The 20745-nt window shown below is 32.2% G+C and overlaps 1 protein-coding gene across 1 annotated transcript; it reads right to left on the bottom strand.

The window, feature by feature from the left end:
* Nucleotides 1-1334: 1334 nt before the first annotated feature.
* On the bottom strand, nucleotides 1335-18236 carry LOC134251644 (uncharacterized). Its single transcript, XM_062734048.1, has 14 exons — nucleotides 17919-18236; nucleotides 15780-15912; nucleotides 15302-15441; nucleotides 14185-14326; nucleotides 11277-11286; nucleotides 10036-10200; nucleotides 9260-9506; nucleotides 7510-7656; nucleotides 6581-6734; nucleotides 6195-6305; nucleotides 5696-5765; nucleotides 5195-5385; nucleotides 4122-4259; nucleotides 1335-2757 (listed from the first exon to the last, which is right to left on the bottom strand). The coding sequence occupies exons 1-14, from the start codon at nucleotides 18098-18100 to the stop codon at nucleotides 2653-2655; spliced, it is 1935 nt and encodes a 644-aa protein (XP_062590032.1). The 5' UTR covers nucleotides 18101-18236; the 3' UTR covers nucleotides 1335-2652.
* Nucleotides 18237-20745: the final 2509 nt, after the last annotated feature.

Here is a 20745-nt window from a genome sequence, read left to right as displayed (position 1 = left end):
TTTACATTCTTTTCTCATTCCCCTCTGAAATATATAAGCCATATATAATTTTGGTATATATTTATTTAATATACTCTGGTTACATAAAACAAAGGTCAGGATTGTCTTAATCAATTGGAATATAATTATACCACTGTATTAATCAAAAATGTCAATATATTATTGCACTGATTTAATAACAATGTATACAGTTTTATAGTAAATCTAAATGTACAAGATCAACTTTACTTAAAGCAGTTTAACTAGAATACATAAGGTACATTCATTTTAGCACACACAGCTGAGTTTTATCATAGATTGGGCAATTCATCCTAGATTGAACTTTTTTATCCTATATACATGTACTTTTCTTTGATTTTTTTTTATAGAAATGTAATGGTGAAAAAAAAAAATAATCAATTTATTAAAAAAAAAAAAATCAATCCACTGATTTACATTAAATCTAGTAATGCTGGTAAATACCCCAGTAAGAATCAATTAAATTGAACTCAGGTAAAAACAACACATACATGTATTGAGGTAGTCAATTTTTAAAATTCACCTAACTTTCACTTTGTTACAAATAACAGCATAATTCAATAACTTCTCTGGATATATACTTTTCTCATTTCCTCTGATGAGTAGCTATTATCCATATGAAATAAATTCTAAAATAAATGAAATGTTTAATCCCCCAAAATACACAGAAAAGGCCTTTTAAATTGCAGGTAGTTCATCCCCTTCCTTGAATAATCCATAAAGTTACATGGTTTTGAAATTGGTACAATATTCATTTCCTTGATTATCTAATCTAAAATATACACTCTACTTTTCCAGACTTTTATAACCTCAATTAACACTGTCAAAAATCAATCAAATATATCTATACATGTACCAGTATTCCCATAAAGTTTTAACTTTTTCAACATACCTTTATTATAGAAATATGTGATTTGTTAGGCTTCTAAGTCAATTACAAATCAAATCTTTTATACAAACAGTTGGTTCTGTTCAATGTAAAATTAGAGGATGCATAGGATTTTTATGAGGTAAGAAGTTTTTATGATTCAATACACATTACACATAAAACTAGTCAACAACATCAATTCCCAACATCCTTTCTGATAGTTACAAATATAAATATTACAAAAAATCAAAGGAAAAACATATTCAACACCAAGTAAATTTGTAATTACATCAAATACTGTAGATTTGCAAATAATCACGATGGTTTTAATTTCGCTCTGTTCGCGATTTATTAATTTTCCGCGAAATTAAACCCATCGTGAATGTTATTGTTAGTTTTTAATAATGTTAATGTTACGTATAGGAAATTTTGAATTTATTCTTGCAGCGTGAAATTAAAACCATCGCAATTGGTACTTTTTGGGATATCGTGAAATTTTAACACCGTGGAATTAAAACGACTTACAGTACTAAAACAGAAAACAAAAATACATGTAATACGTTTCTTGACACATCACCACCTACCAACACAATGGGGTGTGATCCAACGTGTCTTTAATTAATATTGTTGCCATTTCTGTGTCACCTGAAGGTTAAAGTTAAAATTTAAACAACTAACCTAATGATTTAATGCAGATGTTGATGAACATTTCTACAGCTACCATCAATACACTCTGCATGATGCAATAGAGGCATCCATTCATCTACAACTTTCAAAATCAGATTGACTTAAAAAAGAATACTGTATACGAAGATTATATTATTTTCGACCCTTTACAAATGCAAACAATTTTGCCCCTTTTAATTCACCCAGTCATAGTTTTGTACAGTATGCATTGAATTTGCCCCAGTTTAATTCGGCCAAATGAGGGTAGGGCTGAAGGGGCGAAATTAATACGGGGGCTAAAATTTCCCTTTATACAGTATACCCTACAACAATAACCCTGAAAGACCTAACATAATCTCAGCCAAAATTAGCACATCTTGTGCTTTTTGTTTTGTTTTTTTTTTAATTAAAGACACTGTACAATTAGACACTATGAGTAGACTGGAAGAATACTTTCTTTTTGGATTCATTTTTTTTCCTTAAATTTTGACGAAATTTTCACCCATAAATAACAAAGTACAAAATTTGTAAAATAACTAGATATGAGTAACTGAGAAAGCAGAATCACATTTAACAATGAAAGCAGTCAGGTAATAAACATGGAACACTCTGGAAACGGACAGAATCATTCATTCTTCTTATAATCCGTAACAAATTCAGTCACACAATGATAAAACGTGTAAAATATATCACTAGAATTAATGGCTTTCTATCATTAAGGTACATATATACAATAAACTACTGAATTCAAAATAATTCATATATATCACAAATCAGATATATATAACAATGCATAACAGCATGTCATAATACTTAATAGAGTGGATTACATAACTAAGGCACTCTTACACGTATATTGTGTTGTCAATCTATACATATGGATAAAATAAAACAAAGATTGGATTTATATAACTGGTAAGTATACAAACTTATTTTAAAGTTTTAATTTCTCATTTGAATAAATCACTGGTATATATTTATCACATTCCCAAACACATACTAAAGGATATATATCGCATTCTCCTCTCCAATTTCAATGTGTATAAAAATAAGCAGACGTTTCACAGGAAGTTGATATGGATGATGTAATGGCACGGTTGTCAGGATTTGAGATCAGAGGAGCTGCCCGACTGCTTCTTTTTGTTGACCACGTTTTTTTGGTACGTCCTGGCCTGGGACAAGATTTCTTTGAGCCTTGTGGCTACCTGTAGTATTTTTTGGGGGTTCAGTCATTATAAATTGATTAAGTATATAGACTAAACAAACAAGACAATGCAACATTTAACAAAATTCTGTAAACATTTATAAATGTACTTAGATGTCCTTACTTCAGCAGTAAATTTCTATTGATCAAAAGTATGTATATTATGTATAAACTACATGACATGTATTATTCACTTATCCATATGATTCCCATAGAAAAAAAAAACAACCAAAAAATGCAAACTGCGCAGCATTGTTAAGGCTTGAAAAGGGGGCGGGGCTTAATTTATACGGGAAAAGTTTACTGTGACGTCACACAAAAATATGACTTTTATGCATTTCTCATAATACCTGGAAATGAAATAATTTGCAACTTTTAACTGTATTAGCATAATAAACAAAATATAACTTGTCAATGCATTAAAAAAAGTTGCTAGTTATATCCCCTGGCCATGTAGCTGGTTATAAACAAAGTACTGATCGTGATGAACTTGTAAACATGACGTCATATTGGTAAAAATGACGTATTTCATGTGCTGTGAGAGGCAGATTGAGGAATTTTTTAACAATGAAAAATGCGTTTTATTATTAAACGGAATATTATTTACAGGTTTTAATTAATCGATTACCAGTAATATCAATGTATATCCTTTCTTTAGTGCGAATATTAATTAACTACCAAGAGAATGTATTTTATTAGTTACCGTATGTCGTGTTTTTATGTACAGGTTACGTATATTTTACATCGAGATGACTCATAAAATCGTACTTTCGCAAGGGCATACAATGCATAGATCTGAACCATTTTTTGAATATAGATAAAGGATATTTTCCTTAACTTGAAAAAAGCTGCTGCTTTCTTTAAATTGAGGGCGTGATTTTATAAGTACACAAAATATTTGGTAAAAGTCAAACATATTTCGACATTGGCCTATTTCCTTGAAAATTTAACTATTAAAAGGCAAATTCTATTCAAAGCAGCAGCACTTTTCAGAAACTACAAAGTATGCAGAAACAATTAATAACTTGAATTTTAAATTTCAACTAGGGTACATGTATGCCCTTGCGATATTGAAATTTGTTAATGACCTACATTCAGTACACAAACTATGCATTCATCACGTGACTGTCCACTGATGGGACTAAACTTCATACAGTACAGAGTGGGTTATACTATGCTATTTCCATAAGTATTAAAGTTCTGTGATAATAAAACAGCTTAATTAAAATAAATTCAATTTTTAAAAAATCCCCCTTTTTTGCACGTCTATTTTCTGTTGATTTCTCGTAGTAGGCCTTAACAGTGCTGCGTGGCAATGTTTAATAAATTACGATGTTATGTCCCCTGTAATCTGTTCTATTTTACCTGTGTGAACTTGGGTCGATTGTCAGGATTTGCGTTCCAGCATGTATGCATCAGTACTTTATACTGTGGTAACATCTCTACACTCGTTCCATTGTTCAGGGAGTCTGGCCGTGTCCCTTGTCTCACAATTTCCATCACCTAGGAAACATTTCAGAAAATAAATACATGCAGATAACAAGTGTTTCTGAAACATTATGCCCCATATGGCAGATCATGCAATAAGGTTACCAGTAAATTGTTTTACCAATGTCAAACTCCAAGGTCAAGGTCATGAAGTCAAAAATGTTAGAATTCAAAGAAAGGTTTGTCACAAGGAATACACCAGTGAAATATGAAAGCCATTCCACTAACCATTCAAAAGTAATGGCCATACTTAAATTTTTTTTCATTGGTAAGTTAAAATCTACGGTCATGAAGTCAAAAAATTGGTATCCAAAGAAAGGTCTTATTTGTTACAAGAAGTGACCATGTGAAATATGATATGGTTCCTACTGTTCAGAATGTTATAGCTAAGGTGAAATTTGATTAATGTTTTTCAAAAGTAAATGTGATTATACCCCTGCTTGAAAAGTGGTAAAGTATAAAGAGATTCGGATGTCCATCTGTCTGTACGTCCATATGTCCAACTGTCGGTTTATCTGTCTGTACATCCGTCTGTCAATCTTTTGTCCATCTACTATGCTTTGGGGTACTCATCTCTTATCCACAACTCCTCTAATACCATTGAATAAAATTTTATGAGACTTTCACAGAATCTTAGATGCATAAAGCTACTGTGACATCCTACTTTACTTTTTGATCAGACACATATTTTGAGTTTCCCATAGCAAAACATGGACACTGCCATTTTTTTATAATATTCAAAACTCCTCCTATACCAGTGAATAAAATTTTATGAGACTTTCACTGATTCTTTATAACATAACCATTGTGCATTCCCTATTTCACTTTTTGATTGGACACTTATTTCAGGTCTCCCAGAGCAAAACATTGACTTAACCATTATAATCATATGGGAGGGGTGTGTGTGGGGGGTGGGAGTATCATTTAGTGAGCTCAGTGCTCAACAGTACCTCTTGTTCTGTGATATCTCCAAAAGGATCCTCACAGACCGCCAGCTCCCACATCATCATTCCAAAGGAGTAGACATCCGATTTTGTGGTGAGGGGGGAATCAGGGTCCGTCTCTAGGGCTCTGGGGTTCTGTATGACCTCAGGGGCAGTCCAACGAAGGGAGGAAGGACAGCCGCTGAACTGACCTTGACCTACATAAAATATACAGACCTGAGTGAAACATACAGAAAGGCATCAATTCGACCTACATTAAATATACAGAAAGGCATCAATTTGAACTGTGTTCATGAAAAATACAGTAAAGGCATGCATCAATTCTAACTAAACTAGCAGTTTCAAGACTAGTTAGAAAACATTTTGAATTGTGTAATTTGACCTAGTTTTTTACTTTTTAAGTTTTGATGACCTTAATTTACAGCAAAAAATAAAACTTGTTCATATTTATACCTTTAAAACATCAAATTTAATTCAATTTGGACAGCCACAAAAGTAAGGACTTACAACAACACTGTTCCTGATCACACAGGATCCGGAGAGGTTGTATCAACTTGATAAGACCAAAGTCAGCCACCTGAAAATCAGTTAGAAACTTTTTCGTGGAATTCAAGATTATAGAATTTTTCTTGCTCTGAAATCAAGATATGAACCTATCATTAGTGTAGAGCATTATTTTTTCTGGTATTTGGCTTATTTATAGTACATGTAATATTAATCACTAAAGTGCATTCTTAATATGCCCTTGTATGTTCATGAGTACATAAAGCATACAATATGTAAACTTAATATTTAGGAAGTAAACATGTTTTTCATAATTATTAATTAATTATTGTTGTGAACAACATTTGGTCGGCAAACATATTTCACCATACTGATGTTGTATCTAAGCATTTATCAAAGACTGAGAATGTAGATATTGTAATGTGTATGTGTGAACATAAACAGGCATCATAAATTTATAACAGTCCAAAGAAACGTACATAATTTTTTCTGTGAAGGTTACCTTGACAACATCCCGGTTGCTGATGAAAATGTTGGCACACCTTAGATCTCGATGAAGAATGGGTGGTTTTGATGAATGTAAATAAGCCATACCATCAGCTGCTTGCATACTCTGTCAAATTATTCATTTCATCAGATCAATTCAAACAAAATGTCAGTGTAACTATTGTCGCCTGGTACATGTGAATCTTGTTATCTCAAACATCAAGCAAGAAAAAACTTTAGAACATTTCAGGATTCAAGATATCATGGGTAAATACTTAAAAAATAAGTAGTTGGGATTTACAGAACACTCTGACATATCCATGGTATTCAAAATATTGGTGTTTCAGATATACGAATTTAAACTGTATTTTCAAGTACCAGTACAGTATCTCTGAAACTTACAATTTTGACCCTTTGGGGCCAGGTTAGGGACTCTGCTCTGTTGTCTATGAAATACTTGACACTCTGTCCATCCACAAACTCTGATATGATGTAGGGGAACCTGTTCTCCACACAGATACCCAGCATAGACACAATGTAACGGTGTCTCTGTCGACTGTAAGTAAAAACATTAAACATAAACACAATGTAACGATGTCTCTGTCAACTAAAATACAAGATAAAACATAGACACAATGTAACGATGTCTCTGTCGACTAAAATACAAGATAAAACATAGACACAATGTAACGATGTCGCTGTCGACTAAAATACAAGATAAAACATAGACACAATGTAACGGTGTTTCTGTCGACTAAAATACAAGATAAAACATAGACACAATGTAACGGTGTCTCTGTCGACTAAAATACAAGATAAAACATAGACACAATGTAACGATGTCTCTGTCGACTAAAATACAAGATAAAACATAGACACAATGTAACGATGTCTCTGTCGACTAAAATACAAGATAAAACATAGACACAATGTAACGATGTCTCTGTCGACTGTAAGTAAAAACATTAAACATAAACAAAATGTAACGATGTCTCTGTCAACTAAAATACAAGATTAAAAATAGACACAATGTAACGGTGTCTCTGTCGACTAAAATAAAAGATTAAACATAGACACAATGTAACGATGTCTCTGGCAACTGTAAGTAAAAACATTACACATGGATCATGAAAAATTCTTTTATGAATTTTTATTTTCAAAAAGTTACTTCTAATGAATGAGTGATACATTAAACTTCATATTATAATTTGTAAATTACTGATCAGGAAGTTTCAAAATCATGTGCAATACAATAACTACTGCATACACTGTATTTCTTATATTTTTGTCTCTGACAGAAGAATTTGACAAAAAGATATAAATAAACTGACCTTAACCCCCAGACTTCTTCCTTCATCCAGTTTAAGGTTTCCTGACTAATCTGGTTCTCATGGACATCTAGAGTAATTCTGGTGACAGCCACCTTAAGTCCACAATATTCTCCAACATTGGTGTCACTGTATATTCCTCCTCCTAGTCTGAAAACATACAGTTATACAATTGTATTTCAAATATCAATGCCTCTAGAGTAAAACCTGTCACATCCAGATTATTTGCATAGAACTTTGTTTCTCTAAGCTCTAATAATATTGTAATACCGGTACATGTACTGAAAAAACAATACATGTAGTTGATGTAGTAAACAACATTTAACTACCCGGTATAATGAGAAATAAAACTATAAAGGTGTTCATGCAACAAAGTGTACTGTAGAAGTATTTTCTCCATGTGGCATTAATCTATACTTTAGTAGGTACACTGTTGCAAATTTTCTCATATTTAAGGCATACTGTAAACCAACTTTTATTCTTGTGCGAGAAATTTTCGCGATGTTCGTGAGAGCCTTGTCATCGCGAAAATATCTCACCGCGAACTGGTCCTTAAAGTCTCTGTTTCTATTAACAACAGATCAAAAAAAGGCTTGATTGAGAAATTTTATCGTCGCGAACTACTTAACAACTGGTAACATACTTGCCAACCTCCAGCATGTAAAAATCTGGTCATGACCAGATTTGGAAAGTAAAAAATCTGGTCATAACGCGTAACAACATTCACGACATATTTACCATGATTAAATTTTATACATAATCATATATATACAAAGTATTTGTGTATTGAGAATTCTTTTATTGAAAAAGCTTTAATTTACAATGACAAAAAATTCATACATAATTTGATTAAATTTACATGTTAAAAAAGAGAATTGAAGGTTTCATATTTCAGTATTGACCTGAAGTAAGTGAGCATTTTTTTTAAAAAAGCCTTTTCAGCTTCTGCTAAATTTGAAAGTATACCAATTTTAGTTTTGAAGTTATTTTTCCTCTCTCTTGATTAATTAACTACTGCAGTGCAATATGTATATATTAAATGTGAAGTTAGGCCTACACTGTTTTCGATCACTTTATTTTATCTAGAATGAAAGTTTTTTTTCCCAGATTACTTGATGTGTACATAAATATTGTTTCTCCTTTTCTTGGTTCAATCAGAGACATGTGTTTGGTTCAATTTGTTCCTGCTGGCCCTGATAACGATATAGTTCTATCGAAAGCCATTTTAATTGACTTCAAACATTGATTTGTCAAAACAACACCCAGTTAATTGTTTACACCTGCACTGATAATTAATCCATCGGCATTGTTTACGTAGATCTAAGCTTGGGTTGTAACTGGAAGTTAAAAGTGCAACCTAATTTACGAACCAAATCCGGAAATCGGGAGATTTTCGGGTTGGTCGGCAAAAATCGGGTGAAAAGCATGACCCGCCGGGTCATAAAAAATAATCGGGTTATGGGTTGAAAAATCGGGTGTGACCCGACGAAATCGGGTGAGTTGGCAACTATGACTGGTAAATCGCGAAATAAAGTCGTCGTGAATAAAAGTTGGTTTACAGTATACATGTAGTGTTAATCGAATTGCCATAATTTTCTACCTGCACATTGAACGGAGAAATCGTGTTTTTTGCGGCATAAGGACCCAATGGAAAAATAAGGACAGTATTTGAAATCTTTGTCTAAGAATAGATGACTTCAGATTAAAGAGAATAATATTATGTGCACTCAAGATATTTAGCATAATGCCTTACCTTTGAGACATCTGTAGAGACTCGTTAGAGATGAGACAATTTTCCAGGACTGGGATGTTCATTTTTTTACTCTTAGCTCTGCTGCTGTCTGGTTCATAGTCTCTGTAAGCAGACGGTCGTGGCTCTCCTGACATCACGGCAGACGATGGCGGGCCCCGATTTCCACTCCCAGAATCCTGCAGGAAGTCGTTACTCCCCATCGCGATCACGTGGGTAGGTGTAGAGGAACCTGCTGTTGCTTGAACTCCTTGTGGTATACAAAACATAACTGTATGAATTTAAGAGGAATATGCACAAAATGTGGCAGTTCAGACCAGGATTCCAGGCAACCTAGGCCCCCTTAACTTAAGAACAGTGTGCATTCAACAAAGCTTTTTGGGTATAGCGGACAGACCTGCCTGATCACAACTAATGTTAAATTAATGCTTATAATTATGTGAAATACATGTACATACCTTTACAATTTTATACATCAACACAAAAAACATGTTTCCTCTTGGAAAATAAGATAGTAACAAAATGACCTTGAATTTTTAGATTAAAGCTGAATATATTCTATCCTTCTGCTACATATGATACATAATTTTCCATACATTTACAAAAAAAATCCCATGAATTTCTAAGTATGGACTTCAATTTTTGGCTTTATTCCTCATTTAAGCTTGTTCTAAACTAAACTCATTGGTATTAGCACATCAAAATGAAGATAGTAGTACATGTAATCATTTTTGAAATTACATCTTGGACAATAATTCAACTTATTTACTCAAACATACCAGGGAGTTTGTAATAAAACTGTAAATGTGATCTTTTCTTGTAACATGTGACTCCCACACATCCCGCTAGCACCAGAATCCCGAGGTTCACTCCCAGGATCAGTAGGATCTTACTACTGCTGCTTTTGTTGTCCTCTGAGTCCGATGTTCCATCACCAAGCTCAACTGAAAAAAAATTTCTAGTGTTATGTAATGACCTTGTTACAATGTAGCAAAGATAACCTTTCAATGGGTTGTTTTTTTGGCTGACTTGTTTCATAACAATTGTTAGACCTTTGTTTTCTACTGAATTTGACAACAAAATGTTCCATTTACTTGACCAATAAATAGGGTTCATGGCAGACAGTTTAACAGGGGATGTTCACTCCTCCTAGGCACCTGATCCCACCTCTGAAACTTCTGGAGGTCTATATTTTATGCCCTCCTCAGAGATTGTTAATAGATTTTCTATGATCACTGTTTGATATATTCACCTTTCTCAAGTACATGTAGTGTTAACTTTTCATGGTTATCTGCTCTCCATCTTAACCTAAATGATGGCAAGCATAACCCATGTGTGCAAAAAGAAATTGGCCTGGGGAGGGCCATATAGTTATTCAATTCATATAAAAATAACTTATTAAAAGTATTATTTATTACAACAAATGACCTTGGACCCCTCCTGTTAGACAAACAGCCCCTATTTTTTTTGTTTTGTTTTGTTTTGTGGGATTCTCTCGACAAAAGCAATTATGACCACTGTGGATGCACCCATGTGCATATAATGCTACAAGAGTATGTAAACCTGCAACTGCCCAAGTCAATCCAGTTATGTAAAGGTGTATTATTAAAATAATAGCATATCAAGTATAATATAATGATTCATAGCTTTTCAACCTTTTGTATGATGAGTGTATGACCCAATAGCCATGACCTTCGCACACTATCAGCTGTGGGGCCTTTTTCACACAGCTGTCCAGATTTTATAAATATTTATTCATTATTTTTTTTTGTTTTTTGTTTTGTGGGATTCTCTCAAACCATTTTTCTTAAAATCAATTATGGATTCCCATTTTTCTATCTGGGTGATTCAATGGACTACATCACATAACTTTCAACCTAAACTAGATGTGACCAGTGTACCTTAATGTTAACTTTATAACTTTATAAAATAAACATAACTGACATGCATATATTCCATGCACCCATGTGCATATAATGCTTTCAAGGCAAGATAATTTTTTTTAATTAAATCTGTAAACCTGCAACTGCCTAGATAAAAGTAGTAATTGGTTTACTATTGAAGAGTTTAAATCCAAAAGTCAATCCAGTTAACAAACTGTAAAGGTGTATTATTAAATATAATAGCATATATTTCATATAAAACTTTGTATAATATAATGATTTAAATCATAGCTTTATAAATATGAGCAACCTTTTGTTTTTATGATATTTCTATATAAAACTTTGTGTTTGTGGCCCCGATAGCCATGACCTTATCACACTATATAAATATGCTGTTTGCTGTTCTTAAGGGATTTTTAAAGAATTTTCTGGCCAGTGATTACTTAAAGTCTTCCATATAAATATGTTATGGCAAGAAGATTTTTATTTTCCTATATATTTCTATGCTGTCCATTGATTATTTACCTTTAATCTACACTACCTGATGCTTATATAAATATGAGCAATTATGGCTCTGCTGTTCTTGGAAGAAGATTTTTAAAGAATTTTCCATTTTTTCTATATAAAACTTTGCAAAATTCCACAAAATTTATCTAATAAGTAGTTTTGTAAATCAAGAACTTTGAAAATACATGTTTGCAACTATTCACATGCCCATTTGACATCTGTAGAGTAAAATGTTTTACAGACAAACAGCTCATGAGGATAAAATCTACACAGGATTTATTAACTAGAACTGTCACCCATTTTTCTATAAATTTACTATTTATGGGTGTTCAATCAATTTGAGTGCTCATTATATATATTTTTTTTATTAATGAAACTGTCAACCAAATAAAACATAGAATTGCAAGTCATGACCAGATTGTTGAAAAAACATTATACAGAATCAAATTAATCTATACAAATTTATATCAAATTCATTTTAAAAATAATAAAGTGCTTTGAACTTATTGTTCATTCAATTATTATAAACAGTTTAACTCATGTCATTTTTTGCATATTTTTCTTCGTTATAGTTCTTGGCTATAACAAATAATCATCAACTGGTTACAATAATTGTATAAACATGTTTGTAGCATGATGATAAATTGCTGATATTTTCATATATATATATACTATATCAATTTAACTAATATGTAAAAACAATTTCAAATTGATTTTAGCTTCAAATTTATTTAAACTGACCAGCAGTTCTTTAATTTTTTTGTTGAATTAAATCTATAGAACATTATTAATCTTTGACTGGATGCATGCCCACTAATTGCTATCAAGGGATGAATAAAAAAACAAAATGCATTGTGATATAGGATTTTGTTAAATTTTTTAAAAGCACTTTGCAAATTTCTAAGTTGAAATTACCAAAATTTATTTTTTTAAAATACTTGATTTATTTGGATTTTATATCATACTAAAAGTTTCAATCTGAAATTAGAGAATGAGCATGCTGAGCTTACCCCACCCCCACATACACACACAATATAATTAGTTTTAATTATATTATACAATATCAATTAAGTTTTTTATACAATTTCAAATTAGTTGATTATACAATATCAAATTTGATTGAAGTTGCTTTTTCTCAAATTCATTATATAAGTTAGGCTAGTCACTAAAACTATTTAAGGCTGATTCCTTAGCCCAGTTCCCAAGAGACAGATAACAAGTTCGATCTTAATCAGAAATGTTCTACAAGTTAGCTCCTTACACTAAACTAATTAATTTCTTTCTAATTTGACATGCAATTTTCTGTTATCAAAATTCTCCTCCAGTGAAAATAGGGAGAGGTAGATTTTCTCTAGTTATGGATTGCTGTAAAGTATATATAAAAAAAAATATTTCAGCATGTTTTAAATAGTGACTAGGAATTGTTTAATTCAATAGTAAAAGACAGTTATTTTTTTAAATTTCACTTTAATTAAAGGTCACAGTGACAAGCACACACCTTATGATGAAATTGATGCTTTAAATAAAAAAGAAAAAATGCCTGTAAAATGCATCACCCAATCATGATGAAAATACCAGGTGCACACCTTCATATGGTAAAATATAATGTGAACTTAACGGATATAAGGATTTACATTAATGATGAAAAAAAAGTCGTCTGTTCATAGCACTTCATTATAAGCATGTTTCAGCCTCCTATATAGGACATAGCTTAATGAATTTATAATCAAATCCAGCAACTTTAACTAAATTGATGCCTAAAGTGAAGTGATTTTCATTCCCCATGGCTTTATAATACAAGAGATGTTTGTAAAACATTTAATTGGAATTTTTCAGCTCAAAATCAATCCTTGTTCAAATTTAATTATATTTATATTAAATTTCATTTCATCAACCATTGTTACTGGAAAATAATTAAAAATGGCTGTTCTTAATATATTTTTCATTTCAATATATGAATATAATGAATTTCTTTTGCCCTTCCTGCATCAAAGGGGGATATAATAATGTGAACTTAAGGGATATAACAAATTACATTTATAATGAAGAAAATTTGTCTGTCCTTGGCACATTATTATAGGTGTGTTTTAGTGTATATATATATATTCTATAAATGTAGATCAAATCCAGACTTTTCTGTTTTCTTTTCCATACATATTTTTAAATATTTTCCTATCCTTGCCTACTGTTTTAACAATATAATTTATATAAAGATACAAATTTAAATACTATTGACCATAACTGTGTTTCACTTAACACATACATATTAAAATGAGAATTGGATTTATAGAAAAATTAGACCTATATGTACTTTCCAAACTCTATTTACCGTTAGATATGTAAGCAATTTTATCCATTAAAGGAGGCAATGAGGTACTTATAAGACAAGCATTTACAAAAGGCATGAACGCTATTTGGAACAAATTTTGTATATGCTCATATTCATATTTACTGTAGTTAAACTTTGTTTCAGGTTACACTCTGAATCAGACATAACTGACAGTAAAACAAACAAATGTGCTTTTATTATAAGGAGACGGGTCTGGGGTAGAATAGGAAATACAAGCATACCACTCCATTTCTGGGGTCGTCTACAATAATGGTGAAGCGCGCATCCTCAGGGTTGTGTAAACTCCAGTTACATTTCAAGTAAATACGACTTCTTTTCAGTGACATTGACCTAGAAAGACCAAGCATTCAAGTACCTGTAAAACTTTATATCAAATTACATTTTAGCATTTGTTGCACTTTTAGTGAAAAAAATTGTTTATCAGAAATTTTTCATTTAATTTTTTTTTTTCGGTTTGCTACACATTGAACAAGAAGTTATTCATTTCTTGCAAAGCAAACATTTTTAAATTGCTGTTGATCGAGGGTGGTAATATTTCAAGGCAATGCAGCTTTTTAACAATCTGAGTATGTTGTAAAATAAGTCTCTTTGACATGCATGTTTGATGTAACTGCATGTTTGAACTTCATATTCAAAGCACTGCAGCTTTAAATCAGAGTATATATACAAGTACCTGTCGTGTAAGAAGGTTTTATAAGCATTTGATAAAGCAAGAAATGGCATTTATTGCACTATCATAAATAGTTTTCCCCACAGAAATTTAGGGAATATTGACTGAGTGACATATTTTAAAAGTATCTTAAAATTTTCTTGGGAACTCCTAGAGCATGGTAAATGTCCTAATCTAAATTTGGATTTCTCACATAATAGAATGAATAGAGTATTTTAAAACTCTTTTTTAAAAATTGTTAATCTACAGGGAAATGGTTGATAAATTCTTCAAGACTAACCTTAAAATATCTAGGGTCACACTTAGTGATGTGGGGTAAAGTCAAGTCATGGGAATGACTTCTTGCAAACATTACAAATAAAAGTTGTCTAGTTCTGTGAATCTGGTATTTCAGAGTCTATAGGACAATTTGAGATGAGAAGATAATTTTTTTAAAGTTATCAATTTTATATTGCTGTAGTTGGCAGTGGAGATACTTGTAGAAAACTCAATCTTGATTTCTGGTTGTTTCCGACCAATGAACTATACTCTTTGAAAGGATGCCATCTCTAAGGTATGGAGATGGAATTTGGCATAGATGTAGCCTCAGCTGTTACATTAACCTTCTAAACTACTGACACTATCGACCAACATACCTAGCTCCTGTGTATGTAACAAGGAGGGAGGGCTCGTTAGTGTTTATGTCTTTTTCACCAGTAAACTTTGGACTCTCTTCATTCTGTACTCCATATGGATAATAAAAGTATCGACTAGATTCATACGTAAACTTGCAAATCTGAAAAATTAAAGATAGTTGTGAATATTATTTCAAGTTTGAATCACTTTGGCCACAATATATTGCATGATCCATTTATTCCATAGTATACTGTAAATAAACTTTTATTCGTGTGCAAAAAATATTTGCGATTTTTGCTACCTACTTGAACTAGCAAATATTAATCACTGCATGCAAAGCATTTATTTTGCTTTGTACTTATAGAGAATGATTTTTTTCAGTCGCGAAAGGTAATTGTCACAGATTGATTTCAAACTGATGAATCGCAAATAAAAGATGACACGAATAATTGTTGGTTTACAGTACATAGTAATTAAGTCAATACTATAAGCAGTTACTGTAACATAAGTGCATCCATCTCCAAATCTTTTGCTGTCATCTTGGTGAGGATTTAGGGGTTCGTTGAATGGTTGGCAGGGGTTGTATGTGTAGTTGTAAGACTCTCCATTGTTTTTGAAGGTGGAGTAAAAACTGAAAGACATAAGCATCCATCACATACATTCTATTTTGCTAATGGTAATGTTAAAATAAAAATAGCTAGAAATCTAAATAAGTCAAAAGACCTGCAATAAAGCAATCAACTATTTTCATCTATATATTTGGTCTTTTAAACTATTGTCTGCACTTGATAAGTTGACCGGTATGACCACGCAGGTGTAGTTTGACTGATAAGGATGCGATCCCAAACTTTGGGGGTGGCAACAAGTGTAAATTAAATAATTCTACTATGATGATGTACATGTAATTTAGAGGTTTGTGGACATACCCTCGACATCTTCCGTATTCTTTATAAAATGCTTCTGCTGATGGTAATCAAAAACTAACAATTTTTTTCTGAAACTTAGTTGCCTCATTAAAGTGAATGGAAATAAATCAGGATTCAAAGTTGCTTTGCCCAGTTTAATTGGCATGTACAGAAATTATGGAAGATTGACCTCAAAATTTATCTTTGTCTTTTACTCTTAATTTAGCCATCCTTCACCTACATAGTGAATATTGATTTACATCATGAGTGTAGAAACTTTCAAACAAGTTTCTACATTTCCTAATGTTATGATGCTAATTTTTTGGTTATAGCTGACTGATGTAATTTTTGTAACTTTATTTGAATTAATTCTCTATTCCCTAAGCTGTCTTTTTCCCTTAATTTTTTAAACTTTCAATGACTATCTAATGAAATCAAAGGAACAACATTTTATTTCAGAAATAAATAAAAATTTATTGAAATTGAGCAAATCTAGCAATGAAATATGGAAATAATGATTTATAACAGTAATGAACATGCAGTTATCAAGTTCGAATCACTAGTTTACTGAATCAATATAAATTATTGATGGGAAATCAGAATATTTTTCAAGATCGATTATTGAAATAATCAGAAGCACTGTAATCATTTAATAATCGATTGATTTCAAGTATTAAATTTCTTCATTTTTGAATAAAAATAGATGAGTAAAAAACTCGGGAATGGTTTCTAAAATGCACTTACGTATTTTGCAACATTTGACTCATGCATTTATTAATACTTAAGATTTAGTAGCTTTCACAGAAGAATGAACTTATACATAGATAAATTGATTATTAAAATTTTAATCGATTATGTATAATGGGGGAGGGGGGGGCATTTCGATTAGATAATTGGTTTAATAGATTAATTGGAACATCACTAATATAAATCAGGAGCAAAGCATACACAGATCTCTAAAAGCATTGAAGGAGCAAGCATCCCCTGTCAACCAATGACACCTTGTATTCCTTCTCATGACCAGGCAAGTGGAAAAATCTCTTGAAAATTTAGTGTGAAACAATTAATTAGTATGAAATATACTAATTAAGTCAGCATTCAACTTAATGATAATGTATATGTTTGATGACATTATAGATCATTGCATTGACCGTAAAACTTACGAGATCATGACATTCAATGTGATAGTTGATATCCTTGTTTTGTCAACTTGTTTGTCAATAGTTTGCCTCATTTCTATTGTTTGTACATAATCATCTCCTTGTTTATCAAATCAACTGAGACATAATTACCTCATAGCCAGGTGACAAGGATATATTGCTTCAGAAGTAACCTGGGAGGTTGATGATAGAAAAAGCTAATATACTTGCAAATTATTGAACATAATTATGCAGTGAATTGAGGCTTACTTCCAAATCTTTGAATTTTCACAGGGGCTAAAAAATCAAGACCAATATACCTGTGTTTAAAATGTCTATAATCAGATAATAGGCTTCTGTATTTAAACACAAGTGACAAGATGAATCATGCATTCAAAAGGTTGACATAATGTTTTAATCAAGAGAAACTGCATAAAATGATAATGAACATTGAACATAAGGATGCATATGGTTTCAGAGGAAAGGATTGCATATCTATTTTTTGTAGGTACATAAGTTTGCATAACATAAACATACTTCATACACCTTCAGTAAAAACCTTTTATTTTTCTCCCTCATTGCAGTTTGCTTACCTGGCGAGTCCATCAGTTCTTTTGAGCGGTTCCAAGTTAATTTCGCCGTACCCATCCACAGTTGCTGAGCAGGGCCCCGTTCTCGCGATAGACAAGTCCCCTTCGTCGTTATGCACCTCGTTCAACAGCGCAGAGTATGCACAAGTTGATGTCAAGAGTAAAACAATGAAAACGAAATTCATTTCTACTTCCAAACACCATCATATTAGGGGCTTACTAAACCGTTTGTAATCGTCAATTTCCCCTCTGAGAGCACTATAGACTTTGACATATTTATAGAAAACTAGGTCACCGAGCAACTTAGGTTTTGATTTACAGCTTTTCGATGAAAAGTCACGAGGAGTTCTGCAAGCATATCAGCTGATTTGTGTACAAATAGTATGCAGCGAAGCGTGAACAGCTGATGAATGGTTAGCATTGGTTAGGCAAGATTTAATATCAATAAATGTAAGAAATAAAAGATAGCATTTTTACGACGATATTGATTAAACATCATGAAAAAGGGAAATAGATAAGTACGACACGAACACTGTATTTAAAAGCGAGTGTAAAAAAGGGAGGGGGGGTACGTATACTTATCTCGTGATTTCAAGCGAGGGGACATCCGTCTGTCCGTCCGTCAGTCTGTCACAAAAACTTTAACCTCGGTCATAACTTTTTCAATGAGAAGAGATCTGACTTTCCTATTTCATATGTGTATTACCTGGAGCCTTTATAAATATACTTTAATTTTTGACCCCCTGACCTTGACCTTGAAGTTTGACCAACTTTAATGGTCATAACTTTTGAATGAGAAGAGATAGGGCTTTCATATTTCACAATATGTGAACAAGGTCTCCCTAAATACACTATAATTTTTGATACTGTGACCTTGAAAGTTTGACCTACTTTATAAAATAATAATTATTATCTTTCCTTAAAACTTCTGAAAGAGAAGAGAAGAGAAAGGGCTTTCATATTTGACACGTACATTGCATGTATCAAGATGTTTGCTATAATTTCACCCTTTGACCTTGACCTTCATGTTTGACCTAATTTTCAATTTTTTAATTTTGGTGATTATTTCTGTAAGACATATGATAGGTGGAACATATTTGACACAATATGCCATAAATAATAGCATCCCATCCACTGACACCACATGTAGGGGACCAACATTCTTTAATTTGCTTGTTTTCCTAAAATTTAACACTTTATCCGCTTTACCATAACGTCTGAACAGTGCTAGGGCTTTCATACTCTGTGTAGTCATAGTAACAAGGCCTTTCAATGGATATAAATATTTTTTACTTTGACCATAGAGTTTGACATATTTTTTAAAAAACTTAAAACCTTTGTATGAGGTGCTGTTTTGGTATTTACTGCCAAAAAGTGATATCACCTATTAGAATAGGTGATATCACCTATTCAGTTGGTGATATCACCTATTCAAATAGGTGATATCACCTATTCAAATAAGTGCTATCACCTATTCAAATAGGTGATATCACCTACTGTAGATCACTTAATTTTGGCGACACCTTATTTTCGTGTATATACATTGACTCTTTATTAGCGATACAAAATTTTCACGAATTGTGGTCATTGCTCTATATAATCTCAAGGAATTTTATTATACGCGAGAATGAAATTTTCGCGAGTATACCGTCTCGCGTAATTATGCTAAAATAAAGTTCTTGCGAATAAAAAGTGATTTACAGTATTTGATTTGAATTAGTGATATCACCTATTCAAAAAGGTGATATCACTAATTCGAATAGGTGATATCACCTATTCCTATTGAATAGGTGATATCACTTATTCAAATAAGTGATATCACCTATTCAAATTAAATAGGCGATATCAATTATTCGAATAGGTGATATCACTAATTCAAATCAAATGGGTGATATCACCTATTTGAATAGGTGATATCACCATATTATTTTGAATAGGTGATATCACTTATTCAAATTATTTTTGAAATAACAACGGCTCCCAAGAGTATAGTTCCCTAAATTTTGTTTATTTTCACTTTCGTTTTATAACTCGATCCTCATTCTAGGACACAATGGATTACAGTTTTGCATTTAATTTTAAGCAACCCCAATAGAACTCGTAGTTTGTTTTACTCACAAATTAATTTATTTCACTTAATATCTCTAATGTATGCTAAAAGAACAAGAGGCCCATGGGCCACATCGCTCACCCGAGCATTGTGGCTAGGAAAAAGTAGTAATTGGTTTACTATTGAAAAGTTTGAATCCAAAGTTTGGCCCCGCCCTACCCCCGGGGTCATGATTTAAACAAACTTGAATCTACACTACCTGAGGATGCATCCATATAAATATGGGCAATTCTGGCTCTGCTATTCTTGAGAAGAAAATTTTTAAAGAGTTTTCCTATATATTTCTATATAAAACTTTGGTCGGCCATTGTGGCCCCGCCCTATCCCCGGGGGTCACGATTTGAACAAACTTGAATCTACACTACTTGGGGATGCTTCCATAAAAATATGAGCAATTATGGCTCTGCTGTTCTTAAGAAGAAGATTTTTAAAGAATTTTCCTATATATTTCTATATAAAACTTTGGTCGGCCATTGTGGCCCCGCCCTATCCCCGGGGGTCATGATTTTAACAAATTTGAATTTACACTACCTGGGGATGCTTCCATATAAATATGAGCAATTATGGCTTTGCTGTTCTTGAGAAGAAGATTTTTAAAGAATTTTCCTATATATTTCTGTGTAAAACTTTGGTTGGCCATTGTGGCCCCGCCCTACCCCCCGGGGTCATGATTTGAACAAACTTGAATCTACACTACCTGGGGATGCTTCCATATAAATA

The sequence above is a fragment of the Saccostrea cucullata genome, unplaced genomic scaffold (genome assembly GCF_032062105.1).
Source record: "Saccostrea cucullata isolate Sc308-1 unplaced genomic scaffold, CSIRO_AGI_Scuc_v1 ctg1, whole genome shotgun sequence".
NCBI classification, from domain to species: Eukaryota; Metazoa; Mollusca; class Bivalvia; order Ostreida; family Ostreidae; genus Saccostrea; species Saccostrea cuccullata.
The sequence above is the reverse complement of the archived record's forward strand: the minus strand, read 5'-3'. Positions and strand labels throughout refer to the sequence as shown.

Excerpts from the sequence above, each read along its gene's own strand:
- LOC134251644 (XM_062734048.1), bottom strand. The coding sequence starts at position 18,100 with ATGAATTTCGTTTTCATTGTTTTACTCTTGACATCAACTTGTGCATAC. Across the intron at positions 9,507-10,035 it reads GTTTTATTACAAACTCCCTG|GAGTTCAAGCAACAGCAGGT; the intron begins GTATGTTTGAGT and ends GTATACCACAAG. Across the intron at positions 2,758-4,121 it reads ATCGACCCAAGTTCACACAG|GTAGCCACAAGGCTCAAAGA; the intron begins GTAAAATAGAAC and ends AAAATACTACAG.